The sequence below is a fragment of the Sebastes umbrosus genome, chromosome 6, assembly GCF_015220745.1.
Source record: "Sebastes umbrosus isolate fSebUmb1 chromosome 6, fSebUmb1.pri, whole genome shotgun sequence".
NCBI lineage: Eukaryota > Metazoa > Chordata > Actinopteri > Perciformes > Sebastidae > Sebastes > Sebastes umbrosus.
Window position 1 is genome coordinate 657,611 of NC_051274.1, and position 16,459 is coordinate 674,069.

General features: G+C 39.2%; 2 protein-coding genes across 2 annotated transcripts in view; one reads left to right on the forward strand and one right to left on the reverse strand.

The window, feature by feature from the left end:
- Positions 1-1,215: 1,215 nt before the first annotated feature.
- LOC119490652 (solute carrier family 26 member 9-like) lies at positions 1,216-14,575 on the forward strand. Its single transcript, XM_037774164.1, has 21 exons — positions 1,216-1,554; positions 2,563-2,689; positions 2,910-3,049; positions 5,108-5,218; positions 5,372-5,547; positions 5,654-5,818; positions 5,895-6,047; positions 7,158-7,240; positions 7,358-7,505; positions 7,587-7,700; positions 8,790-8,867; positions 8,963-9,058; positions 9,155-9,261; positions 9,352-9,421; positions 9,510-9,602; positions 9,690-9,830; positions 9,955-10,197; positions 11,951-12,005; positions 12,343-12,479; positions 14,238-14,297; positions 14,407-14,575. Exons 2-21 carry the CDS (start codon positions 2,565-2,567, stop codon positions 14,416-14,418), a joined length of 2,307 nt encoding a protein of 768 aa, XP_037630092.1. The 5' UTR covers positions 1,216-1,554; positions 2,563-2,564; the 3' UTR covers positions 14,419-14,575.
- Positions 9,622-16,459, reverse strand: part of LOC119490653 (transmembrane and death domain protein 1-like) — a 28,237-nt gene continuing 21,399 nt past the window's right edge. The window contains exon 5 of the mRNA XM_037774168.1: positions 9,622-9,733. Within this exon, the coding sequence (XP_037630096.1) occupies positions 9,666-9,733 (68 nt within the window). The 3' untranslated portion in view covers positions 9,622-9,665. The remainder of the gene's footprint in view (positions 9,734-16,459) is intronic.

Consider the following 16,459-nt stretch of genomic DNA (forward strand, 5'->3'; position numbering starts at 1 on the left):
ACTAGTGTTGTGGGAGTGTGTGTGTAAGAGCGGCGGCTCAACGAGCAAGCAGCGGAGCAGAAGAGTTAGTTTAGCTCTGAGAATATCTAGTGAATGTACAGTGGAAGTTTGTGCAGAAATAAATGCTGCAGCTCCTCCAGACCAACAGAGGTTTCCCGTGTCTTGTTTTCTCCTGCTGCTGAGTGAAGGGACAGCGTTCCGGAGCGAGCAGGAAAAGTTAATAATAGTTTTTTATTTTACGTTTGGTCAGCTAACATTACTGCCAAGCATGTGAAATAGAGTGATATTGTGGGTTTTAACTATTAATTCACGTGTGTTTCCCTCCTGTCTTCACTCACACACACACACACACACACACACACGCAAACACGCGCACACACACACACACACACACACACACACACACACACGCACGCACGCACGCACGCGCACGCGCGCTCGCACACACACACACACACACACACACGCACACACACACACGCACACGCACACAAGCCCCCACTTTTGCTTTGCTGTCTTCCTTCACCACGGGCACGCTCACTCACTCACTCACTCACTCGCTCACTCAGCCCCCACCTTTTTTCCTCTGACTTTAGAACACAGTCGTGCTCAATACACCCTCTTTTATTTTTTAATAACTCCTAGATTTACACAAATACGGCGTTTAAGAACATGGTAATTCAATCAATTTTGTCTAAAATATCCTCACTATTTATAATTGGCAATGTGTATAGCCTTATTAGGAGGATATTTTTACTGGACAGGGTGCTTTTTGTACACCCTGTGCTTTTTTGTATTTACAGTTTATTTGTATACATAAAAGCGCTTTCATACAGCACTTATTTACACTGATCTGGCCAATTCGCTGTACCACAACTGGGTTACAGCAACCACGCGCCAACTGCCGGTGAAGTAAGCTTAACTCGGTTTTGATCTAAACAACGACAGCTTTCACAAACATAACAACTAAACACCCTTATCTTTGTACACTTCCCCATACACTTATGCTTAAATGTCCACACTATTTTCATCAGTGTGTCATATACTTCCTTACATGCTTTACCTTTATTTATTCTTTCCTAATGTCATCCAAAATTACTACCAAAAACACTAAAACATGCAGTGAGCCAACATGCAATGCATACACTTTCAGCAACCGTTCATCAACGCTCCACCCTCTTTCATCCTTCCCGGTGTTTACACACGCAATACTTAGACATACGGTACATGTATAGTGTACAGTACATCTACTCTGTTTTCAGACATTTTAAATTCAGAATTTCTAAAAATAAATGATCATCTTGTCACAGCATCTTCAGCACCCCGAGTCTGGAAATTTGAGTCTTGAAAAGTATGGAATTTTGAAATGGGAAATGTGAAGGAACAAATCAACAATTTAAATGATTCAGCTGTCCCTGTAATGGTTTTCAGTTTCTAAGCTCCACCCAGGAGGTGTAGAGGGTCTTTAGTAGTGTAGCTTGATAAGTAATCAAACAAGTGGAGAATACACACATCTGAGCCAAATGCCTGCAGACGTTGTGCTTCAACAATAAGGTACAGTGCTGTCATCTTTTCACACTTCTACATAAGCTAATACAGAATCAGAGCGTCTAAAGCGTCTTGACATTGAAATCAACGTGTACAATTCTAGAGGTCAGCTCATTACTTGCTGCTGTCATTTTGATTAATTTATCAATGACCTCATAATTCAATTCAATTCAATTTATTTTTATATAGCGTCAAATCACAACAGAAGTTATCTCAAGAGGCTTCATATATAGAGCAGGTCTTAGACCGTACACCAGAGTTTAGAGACCCACAAGATCCACCAAGCGTGCTGTGGCCAGGAAAAACTCCCGAGTCTCTCTGCCAGGTCCTCATAAGAGGACAATGGCAGAGATTAAACGGAACAAAGACTTTTACCAGACACATATTGATGACTGAATAATTGAAGCTAATATGCACTGGATTCTCAACAGGTGTTCTTTTGTTAAATGGCAAGGAATCTCTTTGCAACTCTGTCTTTATATTCAGTTATTTATTCTTGAGCTTTAACCCTCCTCCTTAAACTTTGTTTTACAATAACAAGCACTTTTTTGCCTTCAGCGAATTAGATTTTCTTATAGAACATGGATTGTGGTAGACTTGTCAAATTTTTTTCTACAGTGCGCCGACTGTAAGACGCAGAGTGATCTTGTGCATATGCTATTATTTATTGAGCAAATATGTTTGCAGTCCAACTACCTGTTGGCTGATCCTTCACTCTTCAAGGTTAGATTAAGGCTGTGCACTTGAAATGTGCCACCTAAATGTAAAACAACAGAAGTGCAATCCTAAAGATCACCATGTGTCCATAACTGTATGAATATAATCCTCAAATTCTGTTTTTCTTTAAGGGTGAAAAATCAACTTGTTTAAAGCTGTAAAATTAAATTGATGAAACTTTGACTCGATTAATGACTATAGGAAACTAATTCCTCATGTAATTCCTCAAATTGCACCTTGAGGACGTAGCATAAGAGAGAGTTTCCTATGGTCTTCATGTATTTCAATATGCTATAGCCATGCACCGGGACCGCCCACGCTATGTGATTGACAGGCCGGCATATAACCTCCCGGACTTCGACAGAGAGTTTGACAAGAAGAGTCGACAATTCCCCGTCGGAGAGAAAGTGAAGAAACTCTTCAGGTACAGAATTGCAATCTCGCCACACAGACAACACAAACTACATGTCTTCCCATCACACAAACTCCTCTACCTCTGACAAGCTTTGTGTTGTGATCAGACAGTGGAGAGCCCTGTAGCTATGACTCAATATGAAGTTTAGACATGTGTTATGGACTTTTTCTCAGTAACAACCAGAAAACCCGAGCTCTTCAAAGAGATTCCCCTTGTTTGTTTCTGTCAGATGCTCAGCGCTGAGACTGAAGGGCTTGTTATTCAGACATCTGCCTGTACTGAGCTGGCTCCCCAAGTACAAAGTGAAAGAGAACCTGCTGTGTGATGTCATCAGCGGGGTCAGCGCCGGCACCATTCAGGTTCCCCAAGGTCAGTTAGTACTCTGCTCTCTCTGATGCCTCTGTATAAACCCACTGACTGAACCTAGTTGCATCAGCAATGCTCCGGTATATAACATAGTTGGCCTCATGCAGCAACATTCACTTAACTTCATTTATTTTCTCTTAATTTTCTGTTAAGAGAAAAAATAAGAGAAGTCAACTCCAGATGCACCAAATGTTCTAATCCCTCCAAATCTACTCTTCCCCAGATGTAACCCAGATGTACTGAATGATGAACCCTACTTGATCATAAATTGAAGGCGTGTTGACGATGGTTCATTATTAGCATAGGTAACGCCCCCTAAACACTATATAAGGGAAGGTATTAGCATAGGTAACGCCCTTTAAACACTATATAAGGGAAGGATTAGCGTAGGTAACGCCCCTAAACACTATATAAGGGAAGGTATTAGCATAGGTAACGCCCTCTAAATACTATATAAGGGAAGGTATTAGCATAGGTAACGCCCTCTAAACACTATATAAGGGAAGGTATTAGCATAGGTAACGCCCCCTAAACACTATATAAGGGAAGGTATTAGCATAGGTAACGCCCTTTAAACACTATATAAGGGAAGGTATTAGCATAGGTAACGCCCCCTAAACACTATATAAGGGAAGGTATTAGCATAGGTAACACCCTCTAAACACTATATAAGGGAAGGTATTAGCATAGGTAACGCCCCCTAAACACTATATAAGGGAAGGTATTAGCATAGGTAACGCCCTTTAAACACTATATAAGGGAAGGTATTAGCATAGGTAACGCCCCCTAAACACTATATAAGGGAAGGTATTAGCATAGGTGACGCCCTCTAAACACTATATAAGGGAAGGTATTAGCATAGGTAACGCCCTTTAAACACTATATAAGGGAAGGTATTAGCATAGGTAACGCCCCTTAAACACTATATAAGGGAAGGTATTATTATAGGTAACGCCCCCTAAATACTATATAAGGGAAGGTATTATTATAGGTAAAGCCCTCTAAACACTATATAAGGGAAGGTATTATTATAGGTAACGCCCCCTAAATACTATATAAGGGAAGGTATTATTATAGGTAACGCCCCCTAAATACTATATAAGGGAAGGTATTATTATAGGTAACATATAAATGACAGTGCCATTTGTTATGGTGTTATTTTCAAGCAGAAACTCTTTTAACTGTACATTTTCCTGGGATTCAAAGATCTTAGCGAGGATTGAGAGTTTGGTCAACTATGTCATACTAGCTTGTTGTGATGAAGGCTAAATAATTTAACATCATTTTGGTGAGGAAAAACTGTCATGGCCATTTTCAAAGGCGTCCCTTGACCTCTGACCTCCAGATCAGTGAATGTAAATGGGTTCTATGGGTACCCACGAGTCTCCCCTTTACAGACATGCCCACTTTATGATAATCACATGCAGTTTAGGGCAAGTCATAGTCAAGTCAGCACACTGACACACTGACAGCTGTTGTTGTCTGTTGGGCTGCAGTTTGCCATGTTATGATTGGAGCATATTGTTTTATGTTAAATGCAGTACCTGTGAGGGTTTCTGGATCAATATCTGTCATTGTTTTGTGTTGTTCATTGATTTCCAATAATAAATATATACATACATTTGCATAAAGCAGCATATTTGCTCACTCCCATGAGTATTAAATGCAAATCTTCCTTAAAGTACATTTTGAACAGAATAAAGATGTGCAATTAATTTGCAATTAATCGTGATTAACTACGGACAATCATGTGATTAATTGATTAAATATTTTAATCAATTGACAGCCCTATTACTTACTTATTATCAACTAAGATGTTTTTTTCTTATCTTGCTCTCGACCGCTCGTAAAATGTTCTCTTACCTAAGAGAAGAGCAAAAATAGGAAAACATTGGTAAATCAAAGGGTACTAACAAAATAAAAACAAATGATGGATACGAACAAAAATAAGTGGAAATTTGTTCTTATATCGCTTCCTGCATGAGGCCCATAGTGTTTGTCATTTTCTATATGTTGTCATGATTTGTGTGACAGTTATTAATATGTTTCTGTTCTTTCCAGGGATGGCATTTGCCCTCCTGGCAAACCTCCCTCCTGTCAACGGCCTCTATTCCTCTTTCTTCCCCCTCATCCCATATTTCTTCATGGGCACTGCTCACCAGATGGTCCCAGGTAAATCAGAGTGATTTATCTACAATGATTTCATATGATGACAGTGATAAGTTGCCAGAGCTGCACAGTGCAGATCAGCTGCACTCAGCCTGAATCTGCCAGTTTGCAGTATGGCAGAGAAAATAGAAGTGACACACTGCTCTCTATGTCTAGGTACGTTTGCTGTCCTCAGCATTATGGTGGGAATGGTGTGTCTCAGGCTGGCCCCAGAGTCGAACTTCAGTCATTTCAATGCCACTCTTAATGCTACAATAGTGAACACAGAGCTGATGAATGAGGTCCGTCTGGGAATATCTGGAACCCTGGCCTGTCTCACTGCCATCATACAAGTATGCGGCACTAAAAGCTCCGTCTTTTAACATGAACGTTTGATAGAAATGTGAGGTACAGTTTCATGTAAAAGTGACACATTGATAACTATTTATGTCTGTACAGATTGGCCTTGGCTTCATGCAGTTTGGATTTGTAGCCGTCTATCTGTCAGAATCCTTTGTCAGAGGCTTCATGACGGCTGCAGGATTGCAGATCCTCATCTCAGTGCTCAAGTACATCTTTGGCATCCAAGTGCCACCTTATAGTGGTCCGCTGGCCGTTGTATATGTAAGTGATTCCTCATATTGGGGTCAAAAGACTTTGATTCGTCATTAAAAGATGTCATTTTAATTCTTTCTCACAGACTCTTGTGGATATTATACGTGGCCTTCCTGATACCAACATAGCATCGTTAGTATTTGCTCTGGTCAGCAGCATCATTCTGATTGTGGTGAAGGAGCTGAGTGCACGCTACCGCCACAAGCTGCCCTTCCCCATTCCTATGGAGATCATAATTGTAAGTAACTTATAGTTAGTCATTTCTCTGAGAACACAAAAGTGCACTTCTCTGATTTTTGTTTAATTTCATCAACCTGTTATTTTCTGTGGAGGACGGAACCTGCCAAAATCAAAAATAAATGACTTGATAAATAAATAAATAAATATGTCATTAAATGTAGAAAAACATATTAAAAATAAATGTAGCTATTAATTGATAAAGTGCTACATAAATTTATATTTGTGTTTTAATTTACTTCTTTATTTATTTATCTTTGTATTAATTCCCTTATTTATTTACTCTTCTGTTTAAAGGGACTGTTTGTAAGAATCAGAAATTGCTTGTTAACAGCGACACCTGTGGCCGCTAAGTCAACGAAAGTCAGCGTCGGGCTTGCGCTTGTGCTTGCTCTAAATAGACATGATCGAGCATCGCTCAAAACAGTGAGGCGACACATGTATGTGTGTGTTATTGCATGGGACACCGACCCGGATTGATTTATACGTGTAAGAAGTTACAAACAGTACCTTTAAGTTTTACCCTTTTATTTGTTTATGTATTTATTTTAATTTTTTACATTGATTTATTCATTTTTGTTTTTATGTATTTATTTATTTATTATTTATTTATTTTTAAATGTATTTATTTATTTATGCACAGTTTTCCCTTTGCATTTCACCCCTTATTTATTTCCCCAAACTTATTTATTTCTGTATTCTTTTCTCTATACATTTCTTTACACGTCTTTTTACTTTTCTTTATGCATTTCTCCCTCATTATGCAAATGAGGAGGCTGTCACACAAACATATGCTAGCTAGCAAGCTAGCTAGTTAACGGTGTCTGCTTCTGCTTATCAACTCAATTAATACAAAGATAAATAAATAAATAAGAAAATTAAAAATATCAATTTATGTCACATTTTATCAATTAATTAATGGCTACATTTAATTTTAATATTATTTTTTACTACATTTAATGACATTTATTTAGTTATCAAATCATGTATTTATTTATTCATTGCTTTTTTGATTTTGGCAGGTTCAATCCTCCATCATTTTCTAGATATATGACAAATATACAGTATAAGGACGATAGTGGTGATTGATCCCTATTCCTGTTCTAAACAGGTTGTGGTGGCCATAGCCATATCAGGCCCTCTGCATCTTCCTGAGATCTATCACATGGACATAGTTGGAGAAATTCCTTTGGGGTAAAGCATACATCAACATACTTAGAATCATTGGTTACTTCTTTACTTAAAATGACTCATGCAACTAATTTTTTCACTGTTCAATTTAGATGTAATTCTTGTCTCTATATTTTCCAGATTCCCAGCACCAATCCTGCCAACAGTGAGTCAGTGGGACGACATGTTGAGCACAGCTTTCTCCCTGGCAATCGTGGGGTATGTCATCAACCTGGCTATGGGCAGAACACTGGCAGCCAAGCACGGCTACGACGTGGATCCAAACCAGGTAGAAAAAAGGCATATTTTTTACAAGCTCAAAATGTGTATTTTATTCAATTCTGTAAATACAACATGTGTGTCTGTGCAGGAAATGTTGGCTCTTGGCTGCAGCAATTTCCTTGGGTCCTTCTTTAAGATCCATGTGATCTGCTGTGCTCTGTCTGTAACCCTGGCTGTGGACAGCGCCGGTGGAACATCACAGGTGAGTGCTGCGTTACCACTCCAAGGTACTATAACTGCAGTGGTAGAAGAAGTACTGAGATCTTTTACTTTAGTAGAAGTAGTAATGATGAAGAAATACTCTGTTAAAAGTAAAAGTCCTGCATTCAAAATTTTACTTAAAGCTGCAAATATGGATCAAGATTCTGTTACTGTAATGCCTATTTCTCGCCTCAAATGTTTTCAGAAACATGTTTTAGTGTACTAAGCATTACAGTAACAGAATATTGATTCATAATTGATTAGTGCTGCCTAGAGTTTCGTACGCAATGATTGACAGCTGCTGTAGAGACTGCTTGGCTCTAGTAGGCTGTTTTTCTTCAGCGCTGTGAAATCTTGCAAGTGCCATCAGAAGTACTTGGAGGACACAGGATTCTTTTTCAGATTATTTATCAGGATATAGTGACAATTGTATTACTTTTCTTTTATCATATATGCTCAAAGTGATCAACTACAGCTTTAAGTAAAAGTACAAAAGTATTGGCATCAAAATGTACTTAAAGTACCAAAAGTAAAAGTCCTCAATATGCAGAATGGCCCATTTCAGAATGATATATATATTATATTATATTATATGATATTATTGGATTATATTTATTGATGCATTAATATGTACATTACTTTAATGTTGAAGCTGATAAATGTGGGGCTTTTTTTTAACTATATACCCTGCTGGGTAGCAGTCAAGTCTTATCTTTATCCATAACACATACATCCATACAATACATCATAAAATTATATTTTGTATTATTAGTCTGAAGCTGAAGCTAACTAATAATTAAAGTTATCAAATAAATGTAGTGGAGTAAAAATTACAATATTTGTCTCCAAAATGTAGTTTAGTAGAAATATAAAGTACCATAAAATGAAAATACTAATGTAAAGTACAAATACCTCAAAATGTAACTTAAGTACAGTACTAAATGTACTTGGTTACTTTCCACCACTGTATAATTATTGTGTGTAATGCATGAAGTGCCATGTCATGAATGTCAAAAATAGTATGTACTATAAGAAAACAACAGCTCAAATTGCTAACCTCTACTGCACCTCTGTTGCTGCCCTCTCGTAGTTTGCCAGTCTGTGTGTGATGCTGGTCGTAATGGTTACCATGCTTGCATTGGGAGCCTTCCTGAAACCACTTCCAAAAGTAGGTGGACATGGGAGTATCATACTTGAAAAATGAGACAAAACATTTAAGTAGAGGTAAGAGAATGATTCCCTGTGTAATCTTGGTTTCCCCAGTCAGTTCTTGGAGCCTTGATTGCAGTGAACCTGAAGAACACGCTCCTACAGCTCTCCGATCCCTACTACTTATGGAAGAAGAGCAAATTGGACTGCGTAAGTCGAAGCCTGCAAGTCTGCAATATTGCAGAACAATGTGATGTCTTTTTTTCCTCCATATTTGATCTTAATCTATTGTTCTTTCTCTTCCAGTGTGTGTGGGTTGTGTCATTCTTGGCCACATTCTTTCTCAGCTTGCCTTATGGAGTTGCGATCGGAGTGGGCTTTTCTATCCTGGTAGTGATATTCAAGACACAGTTGTGAGTAAGCGCTCTGTTTTAAAAAAGGACAATGCAGCAGAGTGTAAAGTGTTAATTAATGTATTACTCATTATATTAATGTGTTCCTAGTCGTAACGGTTCTGCAATGGCTCAGATTATGGATACAGATATCTACAAAAACCCAAAGGTGTACAGTAAGGTATGAGAACTAAGTATTTGTGTATATTCTTGTTGTGACACATAATATAAGGGTAATTGCATCTAATCTTTTCGCAATAACTCCACAGGTCATGGCAATAACAGGTGTGAAAATAGTGAACTATTGCTCACCACTTTATTTTGCAAATGCTGAACTATTTCGCCAGAGGGTCATCAAAAAGGTACAGTGAAAAAAATTACCTCTTTGCTGTCACTCGAGGTTAGCCAGGTTAATGTGGAGGTGTTTACATAGGCATGTTTGTGTCTAGACCGAGCTGGACCCTGGCAAACTGATCCTGGCCAGGCGGAAGTTCTTAGAGAAAGAACAGAAGGAAAAAGTGAAAGAGGAGAAGAAGGACAATGAGACCAGAAGGAGGAAACCCAGGTCTTTGGCTAACATGAAGGCTCAGGTGGATATATGATACACGACACATAGGTGTTTGACCTAACAGCTGATATTTTCATAGATTTTCTGAAAATACAACATGTGACCTTTTCTGTCCACCTCTCTCTATGTATTTCCTCTAAATCTAGACCATATCTCAGCTTGAACTGCAGAATGACTTTGATATGAACGAGGTCAGTGCCAACAAAGCTGAACCTCCCATCAGCTATGTCAACTTCAACCATGGTGACATTGAGCTGAGCGAGCAGGCGTCTGACCAAGAGTCACCCAGTCCCACACTGGAGTCCCAGCCCATGCCCTTCCACACCCTCATCCTCGACTTGGCAGGGGTCTGCTTCATCGACCTAATGGGCATCAAAGTATTGATAAAGGTTAAAAGCTTGTTTGCAATACTAGATTCACTTAAAACAAATGGTTCTATATTGAACCTTTTTAAGTCATAGTTTTGTACATTCAGTATGCAGTATCATACTTATATTATATACTCTAAAAGGTTCAATAACAAGCATATTACAGGGTTCATTCAAAAGAATCTTTGAGGTTCTTTGTAAGCACAAAAGGTTCTTTAGATCACAGAAAAAGTTTCCATTTAAAGAGGAACTGCACGCTATACGATATCCAGAGCATTAATTAGAAGCAAACAACTATTTTATAAAGATATCGAGGAGTAATGTCTACCTGAGCAGAGAATGAAGTCGCTCTCCCTCTGTCTGCGTTGTAATCCGAGCTTCTCCATGCTTTGTTTACATAGCCGGGCTGGCCGCACGTGCCTTTTAGTGCATGTTAGTGCCAAGTCCCCAGGAAGAGCGCCAGTGCGCCTGCTCTATGGGCCAAATGGATGCGGAACATCGCCGGATGATCCGGATAATTTTATCATTCAGCACTTGAGCCAATTTGCCTTCTTGCGCCACTGAGCAACTCTCATAGGAATGAACGGAAGCCCGCCAACAACGCTGTATCCAGTTCTCTTTATACATTCATGGTTAGTGCATGTGAGCATGCCCCACTGGCTAACTCATGGCTGCCGCTCTGCACTGCGCTTATAACTGATAATGCAGAGGGCGATGGTGTGGAAGCGTAGGGCCTAGCCTCTTGTTACCCCCCAGGTTAACACAGTTAGCTCTGTCAGCACTGTTGCCATGGTTTGCAATGTTAGCGCTGTTAGCACCATTAGCTTTGAGCCACCGGCTCAGCCTTCGCCATGTTGAGAACTGTGTGGAGGCAATAGAAATGCTCTGAATTTTGCGCTTAGTACCTTTAAACTTATTTTTGGAACTGTAAACTAAATGATATGACTACTGTGATGAAAAACATTAATTCTGGTGTTAATATTCTCAACACACCATCTAGGCTACTGTTTTAAATCAGCCCTGAACTTAGCCAGGCCAAATAGAGTTGACCAGTTGGGACTAATCTACATCATGAAACATTACGTTTCCACTCAGAGACTGCCCCCAATCTCAGCCCTTCGCTCACTTTTTAAACCTTTTTCAAAATGATGGCTAATGTTAGCTACCATAATTAGCTCAGCTACTCTCTTGAAATATAAAAGCTTTTATAAAAACTGCAAGAAGACATACTTGTGGAGCCGTTATACATTAGTAATTAGTAATACATGAATAACCTAGCTTATTTAAATTGTGTTAACATTACAGGAAACTTTAAATTTTCAGTAGATGGTTAATATTAGTTAGAATTGACAAGCTAGCCACTAGTCTTAACTGATATTTAACTGACATTTAAGTTAGCTGACACAAGCACAATCAGAACATAATTCAACAGTTGAAATGTTCATACTAAAGAAACACAGACAGTTGAAATCTGAGAGAATCGTCTAAATAAAACAGAGCTACTAACCTGGATTAGGCCAAATTGTGTTACTGCAGAGCGCCTCAACACAGTCTGTCTGCAAGTCAAACAACCCCTGAAACATAAAAGGTTCTAATTTCTGTACAAATCTAATATTGAACCTTTTTGTGACAAAAAGTTCTGTTATTTGTGAGATTGAACCCTGGCGTTCCTTACTGAACCTTCTTATGAGAGAACGTTTAAGTATGGGTGTATACAATCATAGTTATTTCAACATGTCCATGAACAGTCTCCCTTCCTTTATTTCCCTCACAGATGAACTCAAGCTACGCGAAGCTGGGCATTAAACTATACCTGTGTAATGTTCAAGGTAAAACCTTAAATGTCTTAAGTGCATTTCACACCCGTTGGCATAGAAACAGACCTAGTCATTCATTCAACATTAAGTCCATATTTAGTCTCTGAAGGACACTGGTAGAAATGAGTGTACAATTGTAAATTAAATAAAAAAAGAGATTAAATGTCTGAACACTTGTCGGGAGCATGTGACTTCCATTTCCTAGTGAGATAAAGATATATTGGTGATACCGGTAATTTGTTCTTCTCTTGGCTTTTATTTCTCTTTAAATACCACATGAACGTCACAGCAAAATCACTTGTTTTGCTCTATTTACGTCCTTGTGTGTTTGTTGTCTTGCCGCCTGCAGCCCAGGTGTATGAAGAACTGGAGGTTGGAGGAGCGTTTGATGACGGCAATATTTCCCGCAGTAATCTCTTCCTTTCTATCCACGATGCCATTGTGTTTGCTCAGCAGACCTCTGGAGAGAGGCAAGTCTCCCCAAAGGTAGGCTCCCCACTGTATGAAATAACCGTATCATACAAATCCTTTTCATAACATCACATACAAACACCTGCTGTTCACAGGTCCTAAGGTTAGGGATATAGGCAGAGATTAAGACGAGTAGAAAAGAAGGATTTCTTTTCTAAGTAACAAATTCCTCTTTTTAGCACAGCTTTTGTCACCTTATCTGGTTCAATAAAGGTAAACAGAAATATCACACAGGTTTTTGAGACACACTAAGTGCCACAGCAAACAAAGTTGTAAATTAGGCCAAGGTCATGCTGCATATTGCGTGTATGCTGTGTGCCTGATTTTGTCTTCTCTTACTGCCTGATAAGCATAGGTAACTTTTTAAAGCTAGGGTTGGTAATGTTGAGAAACTAACAAGAGAACACTAGATTTGAAAAATGATCCAACTGAAAAACCCAGCCCAGAAAGGCACCAAGTCGGCAACACTGACAGTCCGTCCCTTCAGGCCTCCCTCCAAAGACACTCCCCCAAAATTATCATTATGAACATAACATGGCTATTGTTAGTACTCACCGCTGTCAACATAGCAGCTTGTCGAAGACTTCGGTTACGGTTAATGAGTGCACGGCAGAGTGCTATGAGGGGTGGAAGGAACAAAAATGAATTGATAAAAATGGAGGTGATGAAAATGGATGGGAATTGAAAAAAGGAGTGATAAATTATCAAGTGATTTGATTCATTTATAGCCGATTTGACAAACAGTCGTGACAAAAACAGCCATGTTTCATAATTTTCCCTGTCTTACATTCATCATTCACAACACAAAATTTCCATTTATCATTTAAGGAAAGTGGCCTCAGCGGTGGAAGTAACAACATATAATTGAAGACAAGGGAAGTGATGAAAATGCGTATGAATTGAAAATGGTAGTAATGAAAATGTATGTGAATTGAAAAATAGTGATATTTATTGATTACACTTGATAACACTTGATAATTTATCACTCCATTTTTCATTTCACATTCATTTTTACAGCTTAATTTTTCAATTTACATGCATTTTCATCACCTCCGTTTTTATCAATTAATTTTTGTTGCTTCAACCCCTCAGAGTACACGCAGGCAGGCAGGCAGGCAGGCAGGCAGGCAGGCAGGCAGGCAGGCAGGCAGGCAGGCAGGCAGGCAGGCAGGCAGGCAGGCAGGCAGACAGGCAAGCAGGTAGCCCGTCCAATCATTTCATTCGGGCCAAATGAAATGATTGGACGGGCTTATTTCAGTCCTGCAACAGCCACAGATGCCAGATTTTATTTATTTATTTGTCAGAGCATTTTAGTTATTGATTGCTGTCTGGATGTAAAGAGAATTTCAACAAATTAACAAAAACTATTTTTGAAGAACATTACCAACCCTAGCTTTAAGCATTTATTTTTCAGCCGGATTAAAAACACAGGTTATATGGATAACAATGTTGCAAAATTGCCCATCTCCAATTCACAATTTATTAAAAGACGTTATGTACTGTGTATTGCCAGTCTCAACTGTCAAAAAAACCCCTTGAAATAAAGTCTCTCTAAAAACTGGTGGATACTCAGAATGATTTAAATGTGTTATTTTTTATCATATTGTAACCTTCTAGTGTGTGATTACTTTAAAGATCACTTTAGAGCTACTTTAGCCAAAGTTTACCTGTAACATCTGTATGTCTTCTACTACTACCAACATTATTGTTGTAAGTGATTTTAGTGCTTGACTGTTTGACTTTAAATATGTACATTCATTTTGTTGGCTGCAGGCAGAGAGAGCGAGACAGGAACTTGCCTTTAACATTAATGAGGAGAAGGATCTGGAGCAGGTATGCACTAGTTTGCCCATACAAGCTACACAATTACAATATCGCCCTACTTACTTTTATCCACCATGAAGCCTTTACTCTACATCTAAGAGTAGTTTTACTTTCGCAGGAAATGTTTTGAGCACCGATTGTTGCAGTGAAGATGAGCAGAAGAAACATGCCGAAAAACGGTTATCTTCAATGTCAGTAATTATGGAAATGTATTGTTGCCAAAATGCTTTCTGTGCTTGATGTTGTATCCCTTTGCTGATTATCGAAATAAAATGTTTTACTTTGTGGTTGGGCTGAGTAATACTTGACTCCACTGACAGGGGGTGGTACATACCAGCACAAGAGACCCCAATAACAAGTAAGCGCTGGGCAGATAATGAGGGGAACTCTGAGGCTCAGTTCGCCCACCCCTCACAATAACTGTGGAGTGAACCTGCTGACTGCACATACAGAAGTGTTCCTGTAATTAACTGAGAGTGTGCACGGCCACAGCTGTGTGGTACAGACAGCTGAGCAGTCTGTCCCCGAGGAGGCGAGACACTGAGAAAGGCTAAACACAAATGAAAGCAAGAATACATCAGCAGTTTCGTGACTTCGTTGTCTTGCATCATCCTCCATCAGGCGGAATAACAACCAAATGCACTTCTAATTGTTGCCAGTTGCATCGGTAGAGTGACTGTAACAAAGAGAAATATATGTGGGCCGACTACCTTGTGTTTGTGTAGCAGGTGCTTAAAGGCATGTGGTGTCTAGCCTCGCAGCAGGCTGACAGCGGTGTTGGTATGCTTGTGATGCATGAATGGATTTATGAAGCTATTAAGAAATCATCCTAAGGTATCCTGGCACACATCTGCTCCCTCTGCTCTCCTTCTTCTCTGCATCAAATTGGCACCACAAGTGATTACAAGGTTTCTATGGCCATCAGCTTTAATTTGGAGCTCTGGGAAAGTCTCTCATCACTTAATGTGTGTGTGTGTGTGCGTGTGTTTGTGTGTGTGTGTGTGTGTGTGTATTTCATGCCCTCAACTGCAGCTCATCCTTTTCTTTCTTTTCTCCCTCATTGTTTTGAGACTGTCTGTCGAAGCCCTTTGCTGCTTTGGTCTGATTGAATTCATTGATATTTTAGGGAAATATTCAGATTAAAAGAATTTAGTTTGACCATCATTTTTCACATGGTTATGAGCCATTATGTCACTCTGTACCGCCTCTCTTGTCTTTAAATGTTTGAATGTACATGTATAGAGAACTTGACTGTCTTTTCACATACAATATTATGTCCCAACTGCATACATACTAATTCTAAGCAGGGTTTGAGCATGTAGTGTGTTCACACTGGAGAAATGACAAAATTAAAAGAACAGTGTCTAATATTGAGGGGGATTTATTTCTAAAAATGAAATATAATATTAATAAGCATGTTTTCTATAGTGTATAATCACCTGAAAGTATGAATCGTTATATGTCCATTGCCTTAGAATGAGCCGATTGCATCTACATACGGAGTGGGTCCTCTTCACGTAGTCCGCCATGTTGCACCGCCATGATTCTACAGTAGCCCAGAATGGACAAACCAAACACTGGCTCTAGAGAGAGACATTCGCGTTTTCACATTTTCGCGTCAGCCACTGTAGTTCTCCTACACACTTGGCACATGGGTAAATTTCAGTTGGTTGCATTCTACAACCTCACTGCTAGATGCCGCCAGATTCTACACACTGCACCTTTAAGTATTCAAAAGAATCTCTATGCATAGGCTACTAAAAATGCTTTATTGTATGTTTGTTGTTGATGTACACTATAGTCCCACAATGCAATGCACAGAAGACATTGAGGCATTGCCCACAGCTGCAAAAGGTGGTAGTACTGTAGGACAGTATACCCAATACCCAACCTTACCCCAGCTATGGGTCAAATAGTCGGCGAGATAAGAGTCGTAGCCTAGTAAGGCAACTCATCTAAGAGAAGTTTCACTCTGAAATCAAAATCACGGGCAGAATGGGCTCGTTAGCTGTGGCAGGCAACACATCTATTGGAAGGAAACCATAAATAAATTACCCCGGTCCACCAGGATGGAGGTTGAGCAAGAGGGTAATCTCCTCTTCTTGTAAAAAAATAATCTGTTTACGGAAACAGGGACTAATAATATTTTTACTCATCTTGGAACCTCAGAG